Source organism: Ambystoma mexicanum, chromosome 1q (genome assembly GCF_040938575.1).
Source record: "Ambystoma mexicanum isolate Mex_15411 chromosome 1q, UKY_AmexF1_1, whole genome shotgun sequence".
NCBI lineage: Eukaryota > Metazoa > Chordata > Amphibia > Caudata > Ambystomatidae > Ambystoma > Ambystoma mexicanum.
Window position 1 is genome coordinate 1206878208 of NC_090922.1, and position 21516 is coordinate 1206899723.

General features: G+C 47.1%; 1 protein-coding gene across 1 annotated transcript in view; it reads left to right on the top strand.

The window, feature by feature from the left end:
• The window catches only part of C1QH1orf141 (chromosome 1q C1orf141 homolog), a 436963-nt gene that overhangs the window by 270590 nt on the left and 144857 nt on the right, over positions 1-21516 (top strand). The window contains exon 6 of the mRNA XM_069641945.1: positions 7240-7381. Within this exon, the coding sequence (XP_069498046.1) occupies positions 7240-7381 (142 nt within the window). The remainder of the gene's footprint in view (positions 1-7239; positions 7382-21516) is intronic.

Here is a 21516-nt window from a genome sequence, read left to right on the forward strand (position 1 = left end):
ATTGGACCCAAGGGTAGATAGATCAGATACTAAATTTGACAAACCCACCCCCGCTGCCAGAGCTTTGAGGACCCTACTGGGAGACCTCGACTAGTGGATATATGGAGGCTACACCACCCACATGATGGACACTATTCTCATTACTCAACCCCACAAACTTGCACACACGGCTAGACTATGTGTTTGCTACACAAGAGATAACGGCAGAAATAGTGCTATCAGAATATAAAGCAAGGGTCCTTTCGGACCATTCGCCATTGATCGCAACATGGCAATATGTAGCTCCGAGAGCCAGGATCCCAACTTGGCGATTTAGGGTGGAAACATTGAAAGATCTGGTGTTCAGGGAAGACCTTAGAGGAGAAATCACAGAATATTTTGGAAATAACACGGGGAGTGTAAAGTCAGCTGGGACCCTGTGGGAAGCATTTAAGGTGGTGATAAGAGGAGCTGCTATGGCCAAATCTAAAGGGCTTCAGAATTCTACAGAACACAGAGGCGGAACTAGAGACAATCCTAGCCAAAGGGGGAAACTCCCGGGAGGATGCTGAAACCATCAACCAGTTGCAGCAGGAATGTATGGGACGCTGGGAGAGACTATGCAATCTAAACTATAAGAAATACGTAGAAAGGCAGCACGCAAGTGGAGACAAGCCAGGAAGATTGCTAGCATGGCTGTATAAGAGCAAAACCCCCAGACAAACGATCAGAGCGGTATGGAGAGAAACCAGACAAATGTTAGATACCCAAGAGAGGGTAAACAAAGGGTTCCTTGAATTATATAAATGACTGTATGGGATGCAGGAGATATTGAAGGGAGCGAGATAGCGGAAACACTAGAGGATATTGGCTTACCGGAAATAAGTGCAGAAGAGCGAGAAAACCTAGAAGCCTCAATCACACTGGAAGAGTTGGAGGCAGTGGTCGAGCAACTAACTACTAGTAAGACCCTGGGAGCCGATGGACTCCCCAGCGAATTCTACAAAACATATATGAAGGAAGTGCTCCCCCCACTTTTGGTAAAGTTAAATGAATCATTTGGAACAGGAATATTGCCAGAATCCCTTAGAGAAGCGATCATTATCCACTCCTCAAACCTAATAAGCCAAGCATGGACTGTGGTTCGTACAGACCACCATCTATGCTGAACCAGGACAGCAGGATACTCACTGCAGGATAGCTGTGTTGGCAAATAGAATGAAACAGGTCATAGGCAAACTGATGCACCCTGATCAGACCAGATATGTTCCTCACAAGAGCATATCCGACAACCTCAGACGGCTCCACCATTTGATTGAGCAAACAAAGGGGGCCTCGGGCGAGATGGCTATAGTATCATTGGAAGCAGTAAAGGCCTTTGACTCCGTCAGATGGCCCTGGCTGCTGGCAACCCTAAAAGAATATGGGATGGGACCCGGATACCTGAAATGGGCGAAATTACTGTATAGCTCACCATTAGCCAGATTCAAGATGGGAATTACCATTTTGGAAAGGTGGCAACTTAGCAGGGGCACTAGACAGGGATGCCCATGGTCCCCAATGTTGTACATTCTCGCACTGGAACCCCTGGCGATATACCTGAGACAACAATATGAGGAAGTGGGGATCTACACAAAAGGGGGACCACACTTAATATTGTTATATGCAGATGACATGTTTTTATACTTGAGGTACCCGGAGGAAAATCTGCAATATATCTTAGAAGTGATGGAGCGATTTGCATTTCTTTCCGGCATTGCAGTCAATCCTAAAAGGTCATGTATATTCCCTCTGGGAAGGTATATAGGAGTACCGCGAGAACAATTACCAGTATTACCAATGCCTTGGGAGACTAGCACCTTCAGATACCTGGGGATAGACATATACCGCACAGTGGAAGCAGAATATACACATAACACTGAGAAAGCTGTGACAAACATCGCAAATAGCATGAAGTTCTGGACTAGGCTCCCACTGGCCATGATGGGGAAGGGGGCGCTGCTGAAGATGGTCGTATTACCCAGGCAACTACTCCTTTTCGGGAACATATCATACATGATACCGAGGCGATTCTTTGTTAAACTCCCCAAAGCACGTGCAAGGGCTTCCTATGGGCTGGAACCAGGAACAGGATAGCCCTATGGAAACTCGTATGACAAAGGGGGCATTAAGCTGCCTAATTTTGAGATGTATTACTTGGCCAGCCAACTGCGACACGTGACTGAATGGTCAGCAGAAGACTCAACATCAGAATCCAGATTATTGAGAGCCTATTCCGCCCCGTTCTTCTTTAAAGAATGGGTATGGCTGCCTAAACAAGTGACAATAAAGTGCCCGGGAACACTAGAGCTAGGATAGAAAATATGGCATAGGGCTTGCCAGACAATAGAGAACCCGACCCTGTGTTCCCCGCAAGTGCAGCTGGTGGCAGTGACCGGGGGAGATGCGCAACTGAGGAAAACGATCCGCAGGCATTGGGAGCCGGCAGGAATTGCAACAGTGGGAGCCATATGGCAAGAGGGAGAAATAAAGGACTTGAATGCACTGGGGGAACAAACGGGCTTACACTTGGGGCAGTATATTAACTATACCAGATTGGTACGCCGGGTAAGGGAGACATGGTCGTAAATGATGCTAGAGGAACAACCCGACATGCCCATCGAAACATATGATGTCGCAGAATGAGGGCATGAGGTTTCCTGAATCTACGAATTACTGATGTCCAGGGTGGGAAAGAAAGTGACCCAGCTGAGGCAGGACTGGGAAGATGAAGCAGGGGAACCGATGACGGATGGGTTGTGGGAGCGGGTCGAGGGGTATCATAAAGTGTCTAGGAACGCAAGCCTACAACAAATACAGCTGTATATAACGCATAGAGCATATATGACCCCTGGGAGATTTTCCTGATAAAAAAAAAATAGCACGACAAACATGCCCCAAGTGCAGAGAAGAAAATGCGGGGTTGATACATATGTTTTGGGCTTGCCCGGAAATTGGGAAGTTCTGGGGAGAAGTAGCCCACCGATTGAACGAGAAAGGGATCAATCTAAACGTGGAATCAGTGTGGGCATGCATGGTAGGGGGATTTCCTAGACCACGCCATTTGAAACATGTTAGTAAACTCAAAGATTTGGCTTATATACTTGCCAAGCGCGGAATTGTCATGGGGTGGAAAGCATGTAATAGACCTAAGATAGAGGTCTGGTGGAACGACCTCTGCAAATGGACTGAAGCAGAAACAGTAGTATGGAATGAAGCGGCCAATAGAGAGGGGGGGGGGGGAGTGGAAACCCTGACGGCCTGGAAACATCTGGTGGCCACACGGTCGGGCCCACCCAGGGCGGCCCAGGTGATGATTCCTCTGAAAACACAGATGAGGAGTCACCTCCAGATGACAAAGATAAGGAGGGTGAAGCGGGGTAGGCTCGGGTTGGGTGGGATAAGGGTAAGCAGTAGATACTTAAGATATTAACATCATGTCAAATGCTATGACAGTGCACTGCAAAGGTTGTTTGTTTTATTGTTGATTGTTTTGTTGTAAAACCAAAAACAAATAAACTGTTAAAAAAAAAAAATTGAAAAAGGTATGGTGGTCCCGAAATAAGAGTGCCAAGGTTCTACTTGATAATTTAGCTTTTTGTATATAAAAAGGGAAAACTCCCATTGGCTTGCACCCCACGCCCCATCTGAACCCTTCCGAACACTCCCCGACAGGATTTGTTCAAAATCGGGGGAATTTCACCCCCAAACACCCCTCCCTCAGCACCCCCCAACACCGTGCGAAAATAAACAAACACACACAAGTACGCAACACAAGCGCAACACACACACTTACCCGTTCTCCGTCGCGGCCGCTTCTGGGTCCTGGCATGCTTGTCAACCCCTGCGGGCACTCGTGTGCGTCGCAAGGGTTGACAGTTTGATTTAGAAAGACCGCTCTGCGCGGTCACAGAGCGGTCTTTCTAAATTGTTTTTTTTTTTTTTAATTTGGTTTTTCAAAAAAGGTCTTCATACCGGCACCCTTTCTGGACCGCCATACTACAACAATGCTGGTAGGGGCCATTGATCCCCCGGCAGGCCTGACCAGCCGATTTTTCAGGCCCCTACCAGCATGGTTATCACTGAAGCACCGGCACCATAAGCAACGGTGCCGGAGCGTCCGTGACCCCATTTCCATGGAGTCCTACGGAACACCATGGAAATGGGGATTTACTTTTACCACCGCCGCTTGTGATATCCCGGTGGCGGGTTTTACTGGCAACCCCATAATGAGCCACTAAGGTGTCAGGATTTGCACTGGAATGTTAGGAATTTGGTCCACTCTTGGGGTCACTGAGGAGACAAAGACATTTCATGCTTTGCAAACGTGCTCAGAGTAGTCCACAATGTTTCACAAGTGCCATAAGTGAACATGTCAATTTCTATAAAATGTCTTACGCTCCTGTTTTATTTTCAATTTTTTTTTTATTGAGCTCAACACAGCTCATAACACAGTAAGGAAATACAAGCAAAGCGAACAATAATCCTGTGTGGTGAATAAATGCCAAGAATAGTCTAAAGAAAAAAACACAGCAAACTGCTTAGAAAAAAGGCAATGCACGCATTAAGTCACGACACAGCAGGTATAATGCACATGGGCAGTTCACCAGGCACCTAGGGCAAAGACAGAAAGGGGGTGGTGGTTAACAAAACGGCTAAGAGAGGAACAAGGGATATGGGGCAGGACAGGAATAATCGAGTCAGACGTTCAGGTCTTTTAAAGCATCCCATATGCCTTCGTACAACGGGATGCCTTTCTCATTCATTCATTCCTTTTGTCATTTGTTATAGCGTCTTTCACCATAATTATGGTCCCAATGTGCCTTTGGTTGAACACCCTTGGACTTGGGGACCGTAGTCCAAAGATTTGGAAGAGTTTGAGAGGTACTATTGTGTGTGTGTACATTTCAGCCATTAAAGTTATGCGAAGGTGACCAAGACCCTGCTGGTCACCCATGACATTATGGAGGGTGTCTGGGCGCAACAGAGGTATGCTATGGACTAAAGCGGGGGTTGTGTTTAGGAGATAGTTATGTGGGAAGCTACAGGTCGAACCTTTGTCATTATAAGTAGCTTCATTGTTATGCATACCTCTCTCCCAGATAACAAACAGCGCCTCTCAGCCCACTCATCACCTGAGGCTTAATTAATAGAAGGCTAGGCCTTCAGGATTTCCTTGTTAAGCTGTGGTCAAGGCTCGGTATATCCAGAGGGTGCTTGCATAAGGTAGGTTCAGTTGGGAGGGGAATAGTGCCAATACAGACAAGCATGTTTCCCTTTGTATTCCACAAACATGTCCATTCGATAGTTGACCTCCTTCCCAATATCTTTAACACGTCCATAGGTCCAGAGCAGGTGTAGGCCTGCACCCGCTACCTCCCTACAAGCTCAGCATGTCTCCGAATGGCTCACTTTGCTCCTAGTCAACCTCCATTGGGACTAGTACAAGTGAAGCACGATTTGAGTTACAGTTGGTTCTGCTCAAATTTGAGCGAGGCAGGGAGGCTGTTCCAGAGGGAGGCCCCAGCCGAGGAGATAGATCTGCTCAAACTCTTTGCTTGGAGAAGCATCTTACCCTTAGAGAGTTGGAGGTGGATGAGCAGAGAGCTCGAGAAGGAAGATGTTTTGGAAGAGAAAGTTGGAAGTAGAGCAGTCCTAGGCCCCAGAAAGGCTTGTGGATGATGCAGAGGGTCTTGAAGTTGATCCTTGCAGTCACAGGGAGCCAGTGAAGAGATTTCAGAGCTGGAGAGGTACGATCCCTGGTCCTGAGGCTTAGGACAAGTCTTGCAGTCCTGTTCTGGAAAAGTTGGAAAGGTCAAGGTTTAGAGGCAGGGAGATTTAGAAAGATGATGTTGCAGTAGTCCAGCCCTAGAGAGGACCAGAGCTCTGGAGACAGTGAGCTTCTGGGGGAAAGTGAGAAAATGAAGAATACCTCTGACGAGGTGCAGCTGATAGTTTGACTTCTTAGAGATGTCAGAGATCTGAGCAGAGAAGGAGATGGTGGAATCTTAGCCTCACAGAAAGGAGCAGGAAGAGGGCCCAGAGTGGGCGGCCAGAGAGATGGAGGAAAGGAGGGGGTGGGTGTCCCAATGAGGAGGATCTCAGTCTTACTGGCATTAAGGCACAGATTATTGGTAGCACACGATTCCTGAATTGCAGCCTGACAGTCTGGTATGAGAGAAGAAGCAGAGGTGGCTGAGGGGAGCCTGAAAGAGAGCCGAGTGTCATCCGCATAAAATAGAAAATTGGAGCAGAAAGTAGCTATGCAGTGGGAAAAAGATGCCAGGTAGTGGTTGAAGAGCCAGGGAGAGAGGTTAACCCCTGAGGATGTCAGGGATGCGTGTGGGAGTGGAATGGGGAAAAGGGCAGTCGGTGAATCCTCCCCTGTATGCAAGTTCTGAAAGGGCTACAAATGGTGACCCTATAGATTGGGAAAGGGTAGATTGGGTCTCCCTTATAGATCTGAATGGAACTTGGACTGGGCTAATACACGAGAACCAGGCATATTGTATTGTAGAATGAAAGGATTGTTTAATCTTTATGCAGGGATTGAAAACATTCTAATTCTGTGCTCTTTTTTAAATCCTTGGATACTAAAGCGAAGTAATGGAATGGAAAATGCATGTAATATGTGCTCTCATCTCTAATACCATTTAGTTTCTACAGTCACTGAAAAATACAATGAAAATTCCTTTTTCAAATTGTGTTTGATGGGACTTATGGTGCATTTTCTCGCTCATCCTTTGCTGCGCTTTAAATTCTGTTTCGCACTAATCATATGATTTACGTTACTTTAAAGTATATTTTGCCACACACATTTCTCTGCAACACACTTTGACCTGCAGTACCTCAAAGCTGTCCTCTCAGTGTCTTGCTACTATATATAAAGACTAATAAACGTGGAAGTCAACACACACATATTCATTAATGGTGGTCAGTCAAAATATCGAAAAAAAAAAATCTCGACTAACAATAAGGTCGGAAAAAAAAGACCGAAAAAAAGGTCTAATTTCTCTTTTTTTAATTATATATTTATTTCGGGGTCCGGGATTAAAAAAAAAATGTTTAAAAAAAAAATAATAAAAAAATGGGGGGATTGGGGGGATCCCCCCCTCCCCCCCATTTCGAATAAAAAACGTCATTAAATAAAAATCGAGATTAGGACCATAAACCATTCATAATATGATTGTAATGATTTCTCCATTATTTCTTTTTTTTGAGGTTGAAGATATCCCAACCTTAGATGATTTGTGCCAAAGAGAAATCAAATTACCTGTTGGATCCTGCCTTGACTACACCGATTTTTCACATTGGAGCTCCAGTACCACTATCCCGGTTAGGAATGAGAATGTGTCATTGGCTGGTAAGGTCCATTTATACAATGCTATTCTCTGTGGACTCACCATTATGCCTTTGCTATACTAATATTTCACATTGAAACTCCAGTACAAGTGGCCGGGTTAGGAATGAGGATGTGTTGTTCACTGGCAAGGTGCATTTATACAATTTTCTTCTCTGTTGCCTTAACATTATGCCTTTGCCATATCAATATTTCACATTGGAACTCGGGTACAACTGGCTGGGTTAGGAATGATAATGTGTTGTTGATTGGTACGGTTCATTAATGCAATGCTATTCTCTGTAGGCTCACCTTTAAGCCTTTGCTAAACAGATTTTAGGACTTGTAGTTCTCAAAAGGTGTTGTTTTTCATTCCATGGTAACATTATTCAATCAAGGGTGAACTCTTTATGTAGCACATTGATTTACTGCAGATCTACGTCTCCTTAAAGAATACATGTTATACGAAGCAGAGAAATTCACCTGGGTAGAGACATTTATGTATATTGAGTCTGCTCATTGTTATTTTATAATTCCATTTTGGAAAACAATCAACTCCAAAGTGTGTATATCTCCATGACTCCATAAAATACATGATTAAATGGGAACTTGGTGAAGCACAACTGACTTGATTTTCCCCAGGCAACCAGGTTAATCTCAGTCAAAACCAAAAGCTGTGTTCATACATTTAGTGCTCCAAATATCAATGCATTCAGGCTGTGTACCTTTCTCCCCCAATGTACATAACCTTTCCTTTGACAGTCCTCTGTAGACATCCATGGTAACATTTCATAGGATATTATCTGCCCAATTCCGTTGGTGATTTATTTCCATCCCCCTTTTATATACTATTGCAAAGGACCAAGAGCTCTAACGCAGCCCACTTTGACAGGCCCCCATAAACATGTAATTGCTTGTTGGATGTTTGTCTCTTTCCAATTCAGAGCCACAGTACACATTTTGCGAACAACAGTGTTCAATTTACATATTCGTTACCTGTTTATATCCATGCCTTCCAGGAAGAAGACTCAGCAAGCACACCCCCAGTTGCATTTAATTGGGCTATCAACAAGGGCCACAATCATTTCTATTGCATCCTGTTAGAATGCGCTGATCACTCAGCACTACCATGCAACATTGAATAATGTAACCTGCAACTGTTGACTTGCCAGCTGTTTTGTACTTCCATCAGTCCTAGCCAGAACCATCAAGTCTTGGTCCAAAACATCTGGAACGGAGTTCATTGTTGTCTGTCTTTGCAGTGTCATTGTCATATAGGATCTATGCACTTTGTTCTGCTGGATAAGTGAATCTGCCATTATGGGAGGTTTTTCCCCACACATGGCTACTTCCTCAATCGATCTCTATTGCTATGTCTTTGTCTCCAGGCAACCCTGATTTTGTATGTGATCTATCTAACCTGTGTTTACTTATACAATATTTGAATATTTGCAGAGCGCCATTAACTGGAGGAGTCAGCGGGAGTGTTTCCCAACATTTCCTTGTGGCATTAGTCATCTTTGTGTGCTATAGAACCTGTCCATGAGGAAGTCCAAACCTAATAGTTAGATCTTGAGAAACATTTACTGGACTATCTTTTTCTAAAACGTCATCCCATATGATGCATCAATCATAATTTGTCATGCCGGTAAGTTAGCTCAGTGAGTTGAGCGCACCTTGCTGCGATCTGAGCATGATCTGCAGGTTGCAGGTTCGAATCCTGTCAAGGCCAACTCAGCCGTTCATCCTTCAGAGGTCGATAAATGAGTACCAATTTCGGTTGGGTGATATTATATGTAAATAGGTGCTCTGTAAAGCGCTTTGGATAAAGGCTCTATATAAATAACACATCATTATCATAATTTGGGTATGTCCATACCCAAAACGTTGTTTGGCAGCATTAAATGGGATTTTGTTACTGTATGCAGTGGCACGACCTTGTTTACTATTGTTGCTAAAAGAGGATTCATGTTGGGATTTGTACAATTCAGCCTTCTCTCTACACACACGCGTGGCTAGCATTTTAGCACAGATGTTTCCCTCTAGATCACCCCTCTGTGGAAGAAACTGATCATTTTGAAGGGTAGCAAGGAACAAAGACAGTTGTTTTACATTGCAATGTAATAAGAGTAAACCAACAATCCTCCTCCCTAAAGACCATTTTATAAATCAGAAGTGACAGCAACTATTAAAAACCACAATCTCATTTGGTCTTGGACAGCCCTGGGAGGGGACTTTCTCTGCTTCAGGAACGATGCCCTTATTCCATTCCTCCATTGGTCTGTTGTTGCCCAATGCACCTGCAATGACTAATCACATGATCAAATATTTCTCAAATCGTCCAGAATCAGCAGTAACCTTGTGGCTTTCTGCTGCCTTCTTCAACAGTGGAATACTTCTGTCAAAAAAAGGGGAAACGCAACATGATTATATGGAATTATGCCACCACAAGCCCCCATTTTGCACTTTATGTGCAAGTAATTTCTTTAATCGGCCTGTTATAAGAGTACATGTTTCTAGATAACCAGGTCAATGCATATTAACCTTTATTATTCCCTTAACACAATCACTAGACATCCAAATTTATGATCAATCTGCAATTCAATAATATCACCAATCTCGCCAGTTTCCTCATTTTCATGGAAATAAAATGTGATTCTCACATGTTTCTGGGGTCTAGTCGTGAACACCTTTATCAACTTCTTAACTGCAAAAGACCTGCAAAACACATGTTTATAGGAGCTGAGTCAATGAGACGTACCATTAGAATCCCTTCCAATAAGACAAAAGGTTTACCCTTGATAACTTCAGTAGCTGTGCACAACAAGACTGAAGAAGTGTTGTGTTATGTTGTGCTGTCTTATACCGTGCACCGTTAACACCCAGGGATTAGTGATGGTAGAATGATAGGCTAGGTCCAGAACCAATAGAAACTGGCATCTGTGTGTGTTGGCTTGCAGATGAGTTGATTGCATGCACTTGCTTGTTGTATCAGTAAGGGTAAGGCCCAATGCCTGTTTGTTTGTTGTGTGCGAATGTTTGTTTTGTTGGGTGTGTGTTTGAGTATTGTATGTGTAGTTAGGCTGGCAGTTTTGATTGTGCGCACTGGTTTGTTGTATCCATAAGAGGAAGGTCCAGTGTGTGGGTTGTTTGTTGTGTGTGGGTGTGCTATGATATGATATGGCATTTATAACGCACCCATACACAAGTGTTTCAGGGTGCGACGAGGCAAGGGAGGGGAGACAGTGGGAAGACAGACAACGATCCTACTAGGCCAGGTGTGATTCAGATCGCGCAAGTGCATGGGTAGGGAGAAAGGGCAAGTGCCTGGGGGAAGGGAGAGGGGAAAAGTGCAGTGCAAGGGATAGAAGAATAAATAAGATCAATAAAAGCGGCCAGATGGTGGCAAGTGCTGGGTAAGAGCAGAAATAAGTGCTGGTAGGGGACTGTAAGGATACAGAAAAACAGTCCCTAGGTGCGGGGGGTTGCCAGGGTGGCAGGGCAGGTGCAGGGCCTGGACCCAAGATCAGAAATGTTGGCCAGTTAACCAGTGCAGTTTCAGACAGGAAATTCAGCAGGGGAGAGAGGCAGAGAATGCATAAGCAAAGAGGAAGGTTTTGAGGTGTTTCTGAAACCGGAGATGGTTCTCCTCAAGTTTCAGGGAGGCAGGAAGGCTGTTCCAGAGGGAGGCCCCTGCTGAAGATAGAGCTTGTCCACCCACTCGTTGCTTGGAGAAGCGACTGACCCTTAGGGAGTTGGAGGCAGATGAGCGAAGAGCCCGAGAAGGAAGGTATTTGGGAAGAGAGAGTTGAAGGTATTGCGGCCCCAGGCCCCAGAAGGCCTTGTGGACAATGCAGAGGGTTTTGAACTTAATCCTTGCAACCACTGGGAGCCTGTGCAGAGATTTCAGTCCTGGAGAGGTACGATCCCTGGGCTTGAGGCCAAGGACAAGTCTCGCAGTCCTGTTTTGGTTAAATTGCAGAGGGCAGAGAGTAGAGGCAGGCAGATTAAGATAGATACTGTTGCAATAGTCCGGTTTAGAGAGAACCAGGGCTCTGGAGACGGTGAGTTTCTGTGGGAAGGAGAGGAAAGGAAGAATACCTCTGAGGAGGTGCAGCTGGTAGTGTGATTTCTTAGAGACGTCTGAGATGTGAGGAGAGAAGGAGAGTGTGGAGTCGGAGATGATCCCATGATTTTTAGCGTTGCATGTGGGGGCAGGAAGAGGGCCAAGAGAGGCTGGCCAGAGAGCTGCAGGGAAGGAGGGAGTGGATTAGTTAAGTTAGGTGTGTGTTTTGTGTGTTGAATGTGTATTTGGGTGGTAGTTATGGTTGTGCGCACTTACTTGTATTCGTATGGTAAGGTCCACTTTCATCCAAGTGTCACACACTTCCTACCCCCAAAAATCCATATAAGTATCTCACACAGATAACTCCCACTAATTCTATCGGCTATCTAGGGGTAGAGCGGGTAATCTACATAGTGTTATAGTATGTTGCTGGTAAAGTAGAAGTGGCAGGGTTTTAATTGAGGACAGTAATGGCTGTGATCACCACCCGTGCCACCTTACCTTAGTTGTAGCTGCAGGGTGCTTCTTTGGTCGTCCATGGACGAACAGAGACAAACAGGGAATGGAGCTGCTTAGGAGGGAGCTGCCCTTTGCCTCTGGCCCTTAGCTGACTGACTGCTGGGCCAACCCTGCAGAGGTTTGTAATGAGGGCTCCTTCCGGTCATGTTGGGGTGGCTGGCATCCAATTGGCAAGAGTTAGGGAGGGAGGTGGGCGTGGGGAAGGCATGGGATGGGGAGGGGACCACAAAACAATAGGAAAGAGGGAAAGAGAGACACAGTAGTGCGAAAGAGAGAAAAAAAAGAAACTAAGAGGAAGCAGGCCTCAAGGGGACACTTGCCTGCAGCTCCACTCGGCACAGATGGGCACTGGAAAGGCCCAGTGTGAGTGGTAATGTAGAAGTGGCAGGGTTTAAATTGAGCTCACAAGGTGACCTATAGGGATGCAACCTAGAAAGCCAATTTTTCTACATCAAATATGGTTTCAATGAGGTGTGTTTGCCTTCCCACATCCAATATTTTTTCAGACCTGAGGCATGATCTCTAAGAGATTTAGCAATTGATGGGGTAGGAGAGATAGCAAAATCATAATCAAGACTTACCAACCACTTCCTTCACAGGCAAAAATAAATTGTGGTCCATGCATAGTGCATATGTCACAGGAGGGGATACCACTCACCCAAACATAATCAATATTTTCATAATAGTTCTGTGTCCTGTCTGATTTTCGATCTACTTTGCCCCAGCCCGCCGTTCCACCACCCCTCTGTCTTGAAAAGAGTGATGCTGCACGAATCGAGCATGGATTGAAAAAAATGTGCACAGTTTCTCGTTCTGCTGAGCAAAACTAGCACGAATCGAAACAGGCCTGCATGAAGTTTCTCATGTCATGGCGCAAACCTTGCAAGCTGTATTTACCTTAGGCTCTTGAGTATGAATTTCCCAGCTCTTCACTTTATTCTGTATACTTGCTTAAGTAAATCTTACATACCGAGTTCACCCAAAAATGTGATGTAAAATAAACCTTTTGCTGGTTCTTTTTGAAGATAGTTGGGGATTGATTGGCCCATCTCAATAATGGCAATTTATTTGCCTTTTTTGTGCACAGGGAGGCTAATTAACCCTGAGCACTCTGCATTAGAGTCTATACTAAATTTGAATGTGCTCCCCATTCATGAAATAATGTTAGCATACTGAGGAAGTTTAGAGATTGTGTTTTTTTAACAATGTTGTTTGTCTATGTTTTTAAGCATTTTTTATGTTCTAAATATAGTGGTGTTGTTGCTTTATACACTGTAGCATTGATAAAGCCTTTGAATAAGTCTACTAATCCTGAAGAAGACGTTGACCAATGGTTATGAAAAATCTGGCCAATTAATGTCAAGTTGAAACTATACAAAAGGAAATTCAACGATGAGAGGAATATTACTAGAATAACCTTGGATACTTGTAGTTGATGTTTAATGGTGGACTATCAAAGTAGGAATATTTCGAGGGGATTGGGTCCTCCGACGTATTCCATATCTATGACAGTAATCACCACAGCTGTGCTGCTTCGGAAAATCTTTCGTCGTCTGTGTCCTGCGGCGATGATGTCGATACGCCGCCCTTGAGGACCTCCTCCGACGGCCGATGTTACTGGAAGTTATAGGTAGGACACACGACGCCCGTAGCCTCAGTTCCATTTTTTCCGCGAACGTGTTCGCTTCGGAGATCTTGGCGCGCCTCGACTCTTTGGAGTTTCTGTTCTTTCGGTTCTTCGAACCTGTTCGGTTGTAAGAAGTTTTTGAGATGTCTTCCTCTTCTTCCTCCCCGCGTCCGGGCTTCAAGAAATGCGGGGACTGCGGGTCCAAGATGTCGGTGACGGACTTGCACGACGCCTGCCTCTGGTGCCTCGGGGAGGCCCATGACACGGATGATTGTGTCGACTGCCAGTCGCTTGCGTCCAAAGCCTTGCAGGAGCGCAAGAAGAAACTGTCAGTCAGTAAGGTGTCCAAGCCCCGGAAGTCGAGGTCCAATGGGCTTTCTACAGACGAATCGAGGGGCGACTCTCCGCATCGTCGTCGTAAGTCTAGGGGGTCTCGGTCCCGGACTGGGTCCCGCCACTCTTCTGCCTCTTCGAGGCACTCCTGGAAGCGCAGTCATCGGTTGCCTTCCCTGTCCTTGTCCGAGGACTCCGCCCGTCAGCGGTTAGTTTATCCCACAAAGCATGCGATTCCGGAGGAATGGGCTTCCTTCGGTAAGAAAATGCTGGTGATTCTTGAATCGCAGGGCACCGGTCCGTCCGCGCCTCCGAGTGGGGTCGTGCGTGACCGTACTAGAGACACTGCTCGTACGCCTTCGGGCTCGGGTGGTCGGCGTGATTCACGGGAAAGGTCCTGCTCAGACAAGGGGAATCGTTCTAGTCGTGCCCGTTCCAAGTCCCGGTCCTCGACTCGCTCGAGACTGTGTGCACCTGTGATGTCTTCGAAGAAAATGTCGATGCCTGTGGCGCAAGGTCATCGAGGGACTCTCTCGAGGCTCCGCCTCCGAGGAAGTCGTCTATGCCATCGGGGCCCAGGCGGTCGAAGGACACGCTCGGGGCTCCGCCCTCGAGGCCTGTGTCGACGCCATTGATGCTGTCGGCACCGCGTTCGGCGTCAACGCCGATTTACTCGATACCTTTTCGAGGCTGTTTCGATGGGGGTAGCCCCCGGGGTACGGTGGAACTCCCTAGAAAGGCTCTGTTCCCCATTCTGTGCCCACTTTCCACCATCTTGATTACATTTCGGAGGTGGATGAGGGCTCTGATGATGGCATGGTTCCTGATACAGTGCCAGATGAGATTATCTCGGGACATAGTCAGGTTGAGGCCCTGTGTCAGTCACTGCAGGACGCCAGTGGTCTGGACACCTCTCTAGAGGTGGAATTTTGAAGGCCTGAGCCTGTCACCCATGCCGACTCCTTGTACCGGCGCCTTATGTCAAGGGTCACCGAGTACTTGGGGTGGTCTGCTCCCCCAGGGGATTTTCTTCAGGATGACCTCACGGATATCCTCGACCAAGGTCCACCAACTGACCTGGTACTGCCGTTCCATATGGCTCTGCAGAGGAGGGTGGCAGCGGCTTGGGCTGCTCCGGAGAGTCTCCCGGCAGTGGGCAAGTCTTTGCCGCAAAAATACCGCCCAGCCAGTAGCGACCCCTGCTACTTGACCAAGCACCCCACTCCGGAGAGTTTGGTGGTGCAGGCGTCTACGGCCCCAGCAAAGCAGGTGTTGTATCCTACCATCCCTCCTGATAGGGATGACAAGCGTTTTGATGGTTGGGGCGAAGAAAGTGTTTTCTTCAGCGGGTATGGCTCTTCAGGCTGCCAACTCCGTATGTACCTTGTCACGTTTCACGCACACTCTGTGGAACTGTGTTTCCTTAGCGGCTGAACATATTCCCGAAGGGGACAACGGGATGGTTTTCTTGCTATGGTCCAGGATGGCAAGGATGCCATGTGTGAGGCTGGTTTGGACATGGCAGATTGCGTCAGCCGGTCCATGGCGGCGAGCACTGTAATACGCAGGTTTGCGTGGTTGCGGAAGTCGGGGTTTGCCCTTTTATGGTGTCCATCTTTTTGGCAGCAAGGCTGACGAGAGCCTTGAGAGGTTGCAGACCTCAAAAGCTGCAGCGAAGTCGTTGGGCGCTGCAGTTCGCCAACCTCTGCCTTTTCGTCCTAAGGGACAGCAATGGAGGGGAGGTTCCTTGCGTTATTACTCATCCTTTGGTAAAGCGAAAGGAGCTGCTAGTCAAAGGGGCCACCGTAGGAGTGCTAGAGGTGGAAAACAAGGTACTCGAGGTGCCAAGGCCACTCGGGCTGTTGCCTCTTTGCCCTCAGGCAACGCCGCAGCCGCTTCAGCTCAGTCATGAGGCCATGTCCCATGGTTCGCCGGTTGGGGGAAGGCGGGCGCAGCATCTTGTCGAATGGCGTGCCATTACTTCAGATGTGTGGGTTCTGGAGATCATAGCCCACGGCTACTGTCTTCCTTTCCAGCGAGGCCTCACGACAATCCACCAGGGAATCCCTCTTTGAAGAGTCCGGATCCACTCCTTGTGCAGGAAATTCAATCCCTGCTGGAGAAGGGCACTATAGAACTGGTGCCTGTAGCGGAAAGGAACAAAGGATGGTATTCCCCTTATTTTTTGATTTCAAAGAAAGACTGGGGATTGCGACCCATCATGGACTTGCGCGGTTTGAACAAACTCCTCAGGAAGGACATGTTCAAGATGGTTACTCTTTCTCAAGTCCTCCAGGCCATTCATCTTCAGGACTGGTGGTGTCTCTTGACCTCAAGGACGCTTATTTTCATGTGCCGATCGATCCAAAGCACAAGAAGTACCTGAGGTTCGCGGTTGGCGACTCGCACTTTCAGTTTCGGGTCCTGCTGTTTGGATTGACCTCCGCCCCGAGGATCTTCACCAAGCTCATGGTAGTGGTGGTAGCGCATCTCGGGAAAGGGGGGATTCACGTCTACCCCTACCTGGACGATCAAGTCCTGGATCATCTGTCCGTCACCGGCCACTCCCTCCACAAGCTGGGCTTCTCCCTCAACTTAAAGAAGTCCCACTTGACGCCAACTCAGAGGCTCCAGTACATCGGACTAGTGCTCGACACGTCCCTGGGGCAGTGTTTTCCTCCCCAGGTGAGGGCTCATCACATTCAGCAGATGGTGCAAAAGTTCCAACATGCCCAGAGTCTCCCTGCTTTCAAGTTCTTGAGATTGCTCGGCCTCATGGCATCCTGCATTCTTCTGGTGCCAGAGGCCAGGTTGCAGATGAGATCTTTGCAATGGGCACTCCAGCTTCAGTGGACTCAGTCCTCCGGCAGGATGTCGGACCCCGTTCAGGTGCCGCCCTCGGTCTCCCAGGACCTTCTGTGGTGGGCCGTCAAAGGCAATCTGATGAAGGGGGCTCCATTTTGGCTACCCTGGCCGGAGGTGTCGATCGTGACGGACGCATCCCTCACGGGATGGGGAGCTCATGCCAACAAGTTGACAGTCAGCAGTCGTTGGTCTCCGTTGGAGTCCAGACTCCATATCAATCTGTTGGGGCTGAGGGCCGTCAGGCTTGCCCTGAAGGCTTTTCTGCCGACTGTGCGAGGAAAGAATGTCCTGATTCTGATGGACAACACAGTGGCCATGCACTACCTCAACAAAAGGGGGTGGGGGGCAGGGTCACTTCCTCTGTGCGGTGAGACGATGCAGCTCTGGTTCTGGGCAATCCAGCAGGAAATTTCGGTCTTGGCAGTTCATCTGGCCGGAGAAGAAAACGAGACGGCGGCCGCTCTGAACAGGCAGAGCGTGATCTCTCATGAGTGGGAGTTGGCTCAGGAGATTCTCCTGGAGATCTTCGCCCTTTGGGGGACCCCTCAAGTGGATCTCTTCGCCTCCAGTGTCAACCAGAATTGCGAAAGGTTCTGCTTGCGGGAATTTCCTCCAAGAGGAGCCTTAGGAGACGCGTTTGTGGTGGAGTGGTCATTCCCACTGCTGTACGCGTTTCCTCCAGTCCTCGTCATTCCGCAAGTGCTGCGGAGGTTACGGAGGCTCGGTTCCCGGATGATCCTCATTGTTCGGCATGGGCCAGGAGGACATGGTACCCGGACCTTCTCGACTTGTCCATCTGCCCACCACGTCGTCTTCCCTACCGAGACAATCTGCTCTCACGGGAGGGGGGTGAGGTTCTCCATCCAGAGGTCAGATCCCTCAACCTTCACACTTGGCTTCTGAAAGCTTGAGGTATAAGGATTGGGACCTCCCTGAAGACGTGATGGAGGTGTTGCTTTCAACCAGACGGCCGGCAACAAAGTCCCTGTACCGTTGCCATTGGAGAAAGTTCTGCGACTGCTGCAGGGTTAAGAATGTGGATCCTTTTTCATGTGACATTCCTGTGATTCTGTCTTTTTTGCTTTCTTTGGCCAACAAGGGCCTGCAAGTGGGTACCGTTAAAGGTTACCTGGTGGCGCTGTCCATATTTAAGCGCTCATCTGAAGTGTTCTAATTTTAAAATTCCTTTAATTTCTCTGTTTCTAAAAGGGCTCACTAATGTGTTCCCTCCGTCACCTTTCCAGGTGCCCGGTTGTGATTTGAACCTTGTTCTCAGGTTTCTAATGGGTGCTCCGTTTGAGCCTTTGCATTCCTGCCCTTTGAGAATGTTAACTCTTAAAACTGTATTTTTAGTTGCGGTCTCTTCCGCTCGCAGAGTGAGTGGGTTACAGGCACTGTCAGTTAAGCCACCCTTCACTGTGTTTCACAAGGACAGGGTTGTCCTTGGAGTTCGTCCTTCCTTTCTTCCGAAGGTGGTGTCGGAATTTCATTTAAGCCAGGTTTTTCTTCCAGCATTTTATCCTCCTCCGCATCCTGGTAAGGCTGGCTCCATAGGCTGGATCCTAGGAGAGATTTAAGCTTTTATATTTCACGCATGTCCCGGGTCAGAGTGGACGATCAACTCTTTATTGGTTACGCTGGAAGGCGTTTGGGACAAGCTGTTACTAAGCAGACTTTGTCTCGATGGATTATCCTAGCAATTTCTGAATGTTACCCTTCGATAGGCTTGCGGGCCCATTCTACCAGGGGTATGGCTGCCTCTACTGCCCTGCAGAGGGGTGTTCCTATTCGTAACATCTGTGATGCAGCCACCTGGGCTTCGGTCCATACTTCCGTACGTCACTACTCCCTCAATTGTATCCGTGGGCAGGATCTGGCCTTTGGCAAGGCAGTCCTTTACTCTGCAATTTGATTAGGCATTCTAAATTTCTATCTTCTAAATTCTTTTTCCCACCTCCTTACGTTGGTACTGCTTTGGGAGTCTGTCATAGATATGGAATACGTCGGAGGACCAAATCCCCCCCCACTCTCTTACCTGGTAACGTTCTTTCGATGGGATGGTCCGATGACGTATTCCATATAGCTCCCTCCCTGCCTTCCCCGCTACAGAATTTCTTATGCGATTGCAGCTTACGTTTCCGCAAGGCTTCGTGTGGTCAGACTGGCAGAAGACTGGTGCCACACTTTCTGGGGAAAAAACTACAACTGAGGCTACGGGCGTCGTGTGTCCTACTTATAACATCCAGTGACGTCGGCCGTCGGAGGAGATCCTCGAGGGCGGCGAATCGACATCATCGACGCAGGACGCAGACGCCGAAAGATTTTCCGAAGCAGCACAGCTGTGGTAATTACTGTCATAGATATGGAATACGTCGTCGGACCATCCCATCGAAAGAACGTTACCAGGTAAGAATGTAACTTGTTCTACTACTGAAAAGGCTATTTAGAATTTCTTTATATAAACCAGAATTGGTTGTGAAGTTGAATGGTTGAATTGTGTGTTAGCAATATATGTATAAGAGGAATGTTTACATAAAAATGCGGTATTTGCACACAAAAAAACTTTTTTGAAAAATGTTTGTTTGAAATTAATTATTGTCTCACAATTGTTTAGAAATGATGTATTTTATGAAATTGTAACAGAATAAAATTATATATTTTTAAAAAGAACACTCTCTGGTCCTCAGCATGCAAGTTCTGAAACACATTTATTGGGTCTTTCAGCACATAGGGCATCCTATTTGTTTAGTAAAATAAACCTTGGACTTTAATAAACTGTGCTTTGTATTAACATTTGTCTTCTAAAGTGCTCACAGTGTAAATATCTTGCTTTAAAAAACAACCCTTTATTATATCCAAAGTCCATGATGGAAAGCATGCTAAAATTTGCTTCCCTAAACTAGTCTCCTATAGGTGCACACGATTAAACTCCAAAACCCAGAATTGAGAAAAAACAAAATGCCTGACTCCTAAGGCCCTCTTCAGTGTTGCTGAATTAAGTTCTTACTTGAACTCAATACATCGAAGCCCCTCTGAGGATTCTTAGTAAGTAAATAAACATTAGAAAAAAAACACATTTGCAGAAATGTGTGTGCCTCTGACGATCAAATGCTCTAAAAACAGGGAATTCACTGTTCGCATATGCAAGTTGCCACGTTAGGGCACCTCACACTTGTGCACCTTAGCATGACTTCAAAGAGAACTTCAGTAACTCGCTAGCCGAAGAACATGCAGCAACTTATGTTGATCGCGGCGTCACTCACATTCAACTGAAACTGCCCGTGGCTCCGAGGCACTTATGCTTCTCGCACTCGACACCACATAAATTATGTAAATTACTCAAAAGTCCCTTCTGGACATCTCCGTGGCCTTAGCGAGCATGGGAGTGGAAACGCTGTCTAGCACTGCTAAAAGCAGTTACCCCAAGCACTATTCAGCGATTGAGAGTTCAGTATTACAGAATAAATCGAATTTATGCAGAACAGTTTCTATTTACTCAATATGAATTTCAATTTCCCTCAGCCTGAGACTTGCTTTAACTACAACAGTACTTTAACTTGAGTTTCATAAACATAGAGCTATGCTCTCCTAGGCGCTGTGCTTCCACCAGAATAATCCTGCAGGACATTCTTTCTTCAACACGTTCTTTTCTTCTTCAAGCCTTTCTTTTTACTTCAAAGGTTAGGCCTCGGGAAGGAACACAACTGGCTTTCTCACGTCTTGCCATGGGTACGGTGGAGCTGCCCTGGACACTGGGTTTCCTTCTCACTCCATTCTGCCTTTCGGACGTTTGCGATGCCACCAGTACCTCGATCTGCCTTGCGGTGTAGAACTCAGGTTTCCTTTCACGGCATGGTTTTGAACCAACAACTAGACCTCTGGTATTGGTTTTCTTAGAAGTAATCACTACTACCCCTTGCTTCTTCCTCATATTCGTTTCCGTCATGTCATTTTCCATGTTATATTCCATGCGGAGGCTGGTGTTGGTTCTGTTTAGGAGTAATCCTTACTACTCCTTGCCTTTCCCTCGTCCCAGTTCCTATCATGCTGGTTTTCATGTGATATTGAGGAGGCTGGTGTTGGTTCTCTTTAGGAGTAATCCTTGCTTCTTCCTCTGATGATGCCATGTCATCCCCCTGAGAGTCGCCTCCCCCCATGTGGGCCTCCCTCATATAGCCACCACCAGGGTCAGAATCGGGTAGCGGGTGCTATCCCCTGGCCACGTGACGAGAAGCTAACTCTGGGGAAAGAGTGATGGCATTGCCACATTAATCACAAAGGGTACACCAAGGCTGTAAGTGTTCATTAGTAATGGCTCCACAATCTGACTCTGGCCACTATCTATAGGCCCCATGACCAGGTCTCCCACTTTCTCTCTGAATGGGCTAACCTCACCTCCTCTTTCGTGACCTCCTCCTTCAAGCTTCTGTTCCTTGGAGACTTCAATATTCACCTCTACTCCCATGATGTGGCCTCTGGGTCTTTCCGCAACGTATGTGACTATCTGTCCCTCTACATTCTTCCTTCTGGTCCGACGCACTCTGCCGGACACACCCTCGATGCCCTCATCACCTCCTCATCTCCAACCCTCTCATTACTCCTTTCTCCTGATCTGATTATGCCCTCCTTTCCTCTCATCTGAACCTCCTTGGTCCTCCAGCTAAGACTTTGCCCGCATTGCCAGCCTCCTTCTCCCTCATTCGACTGATAAAGCGAGTGTCCGCTGCCCCCTTTGCCAAAACCTTCACG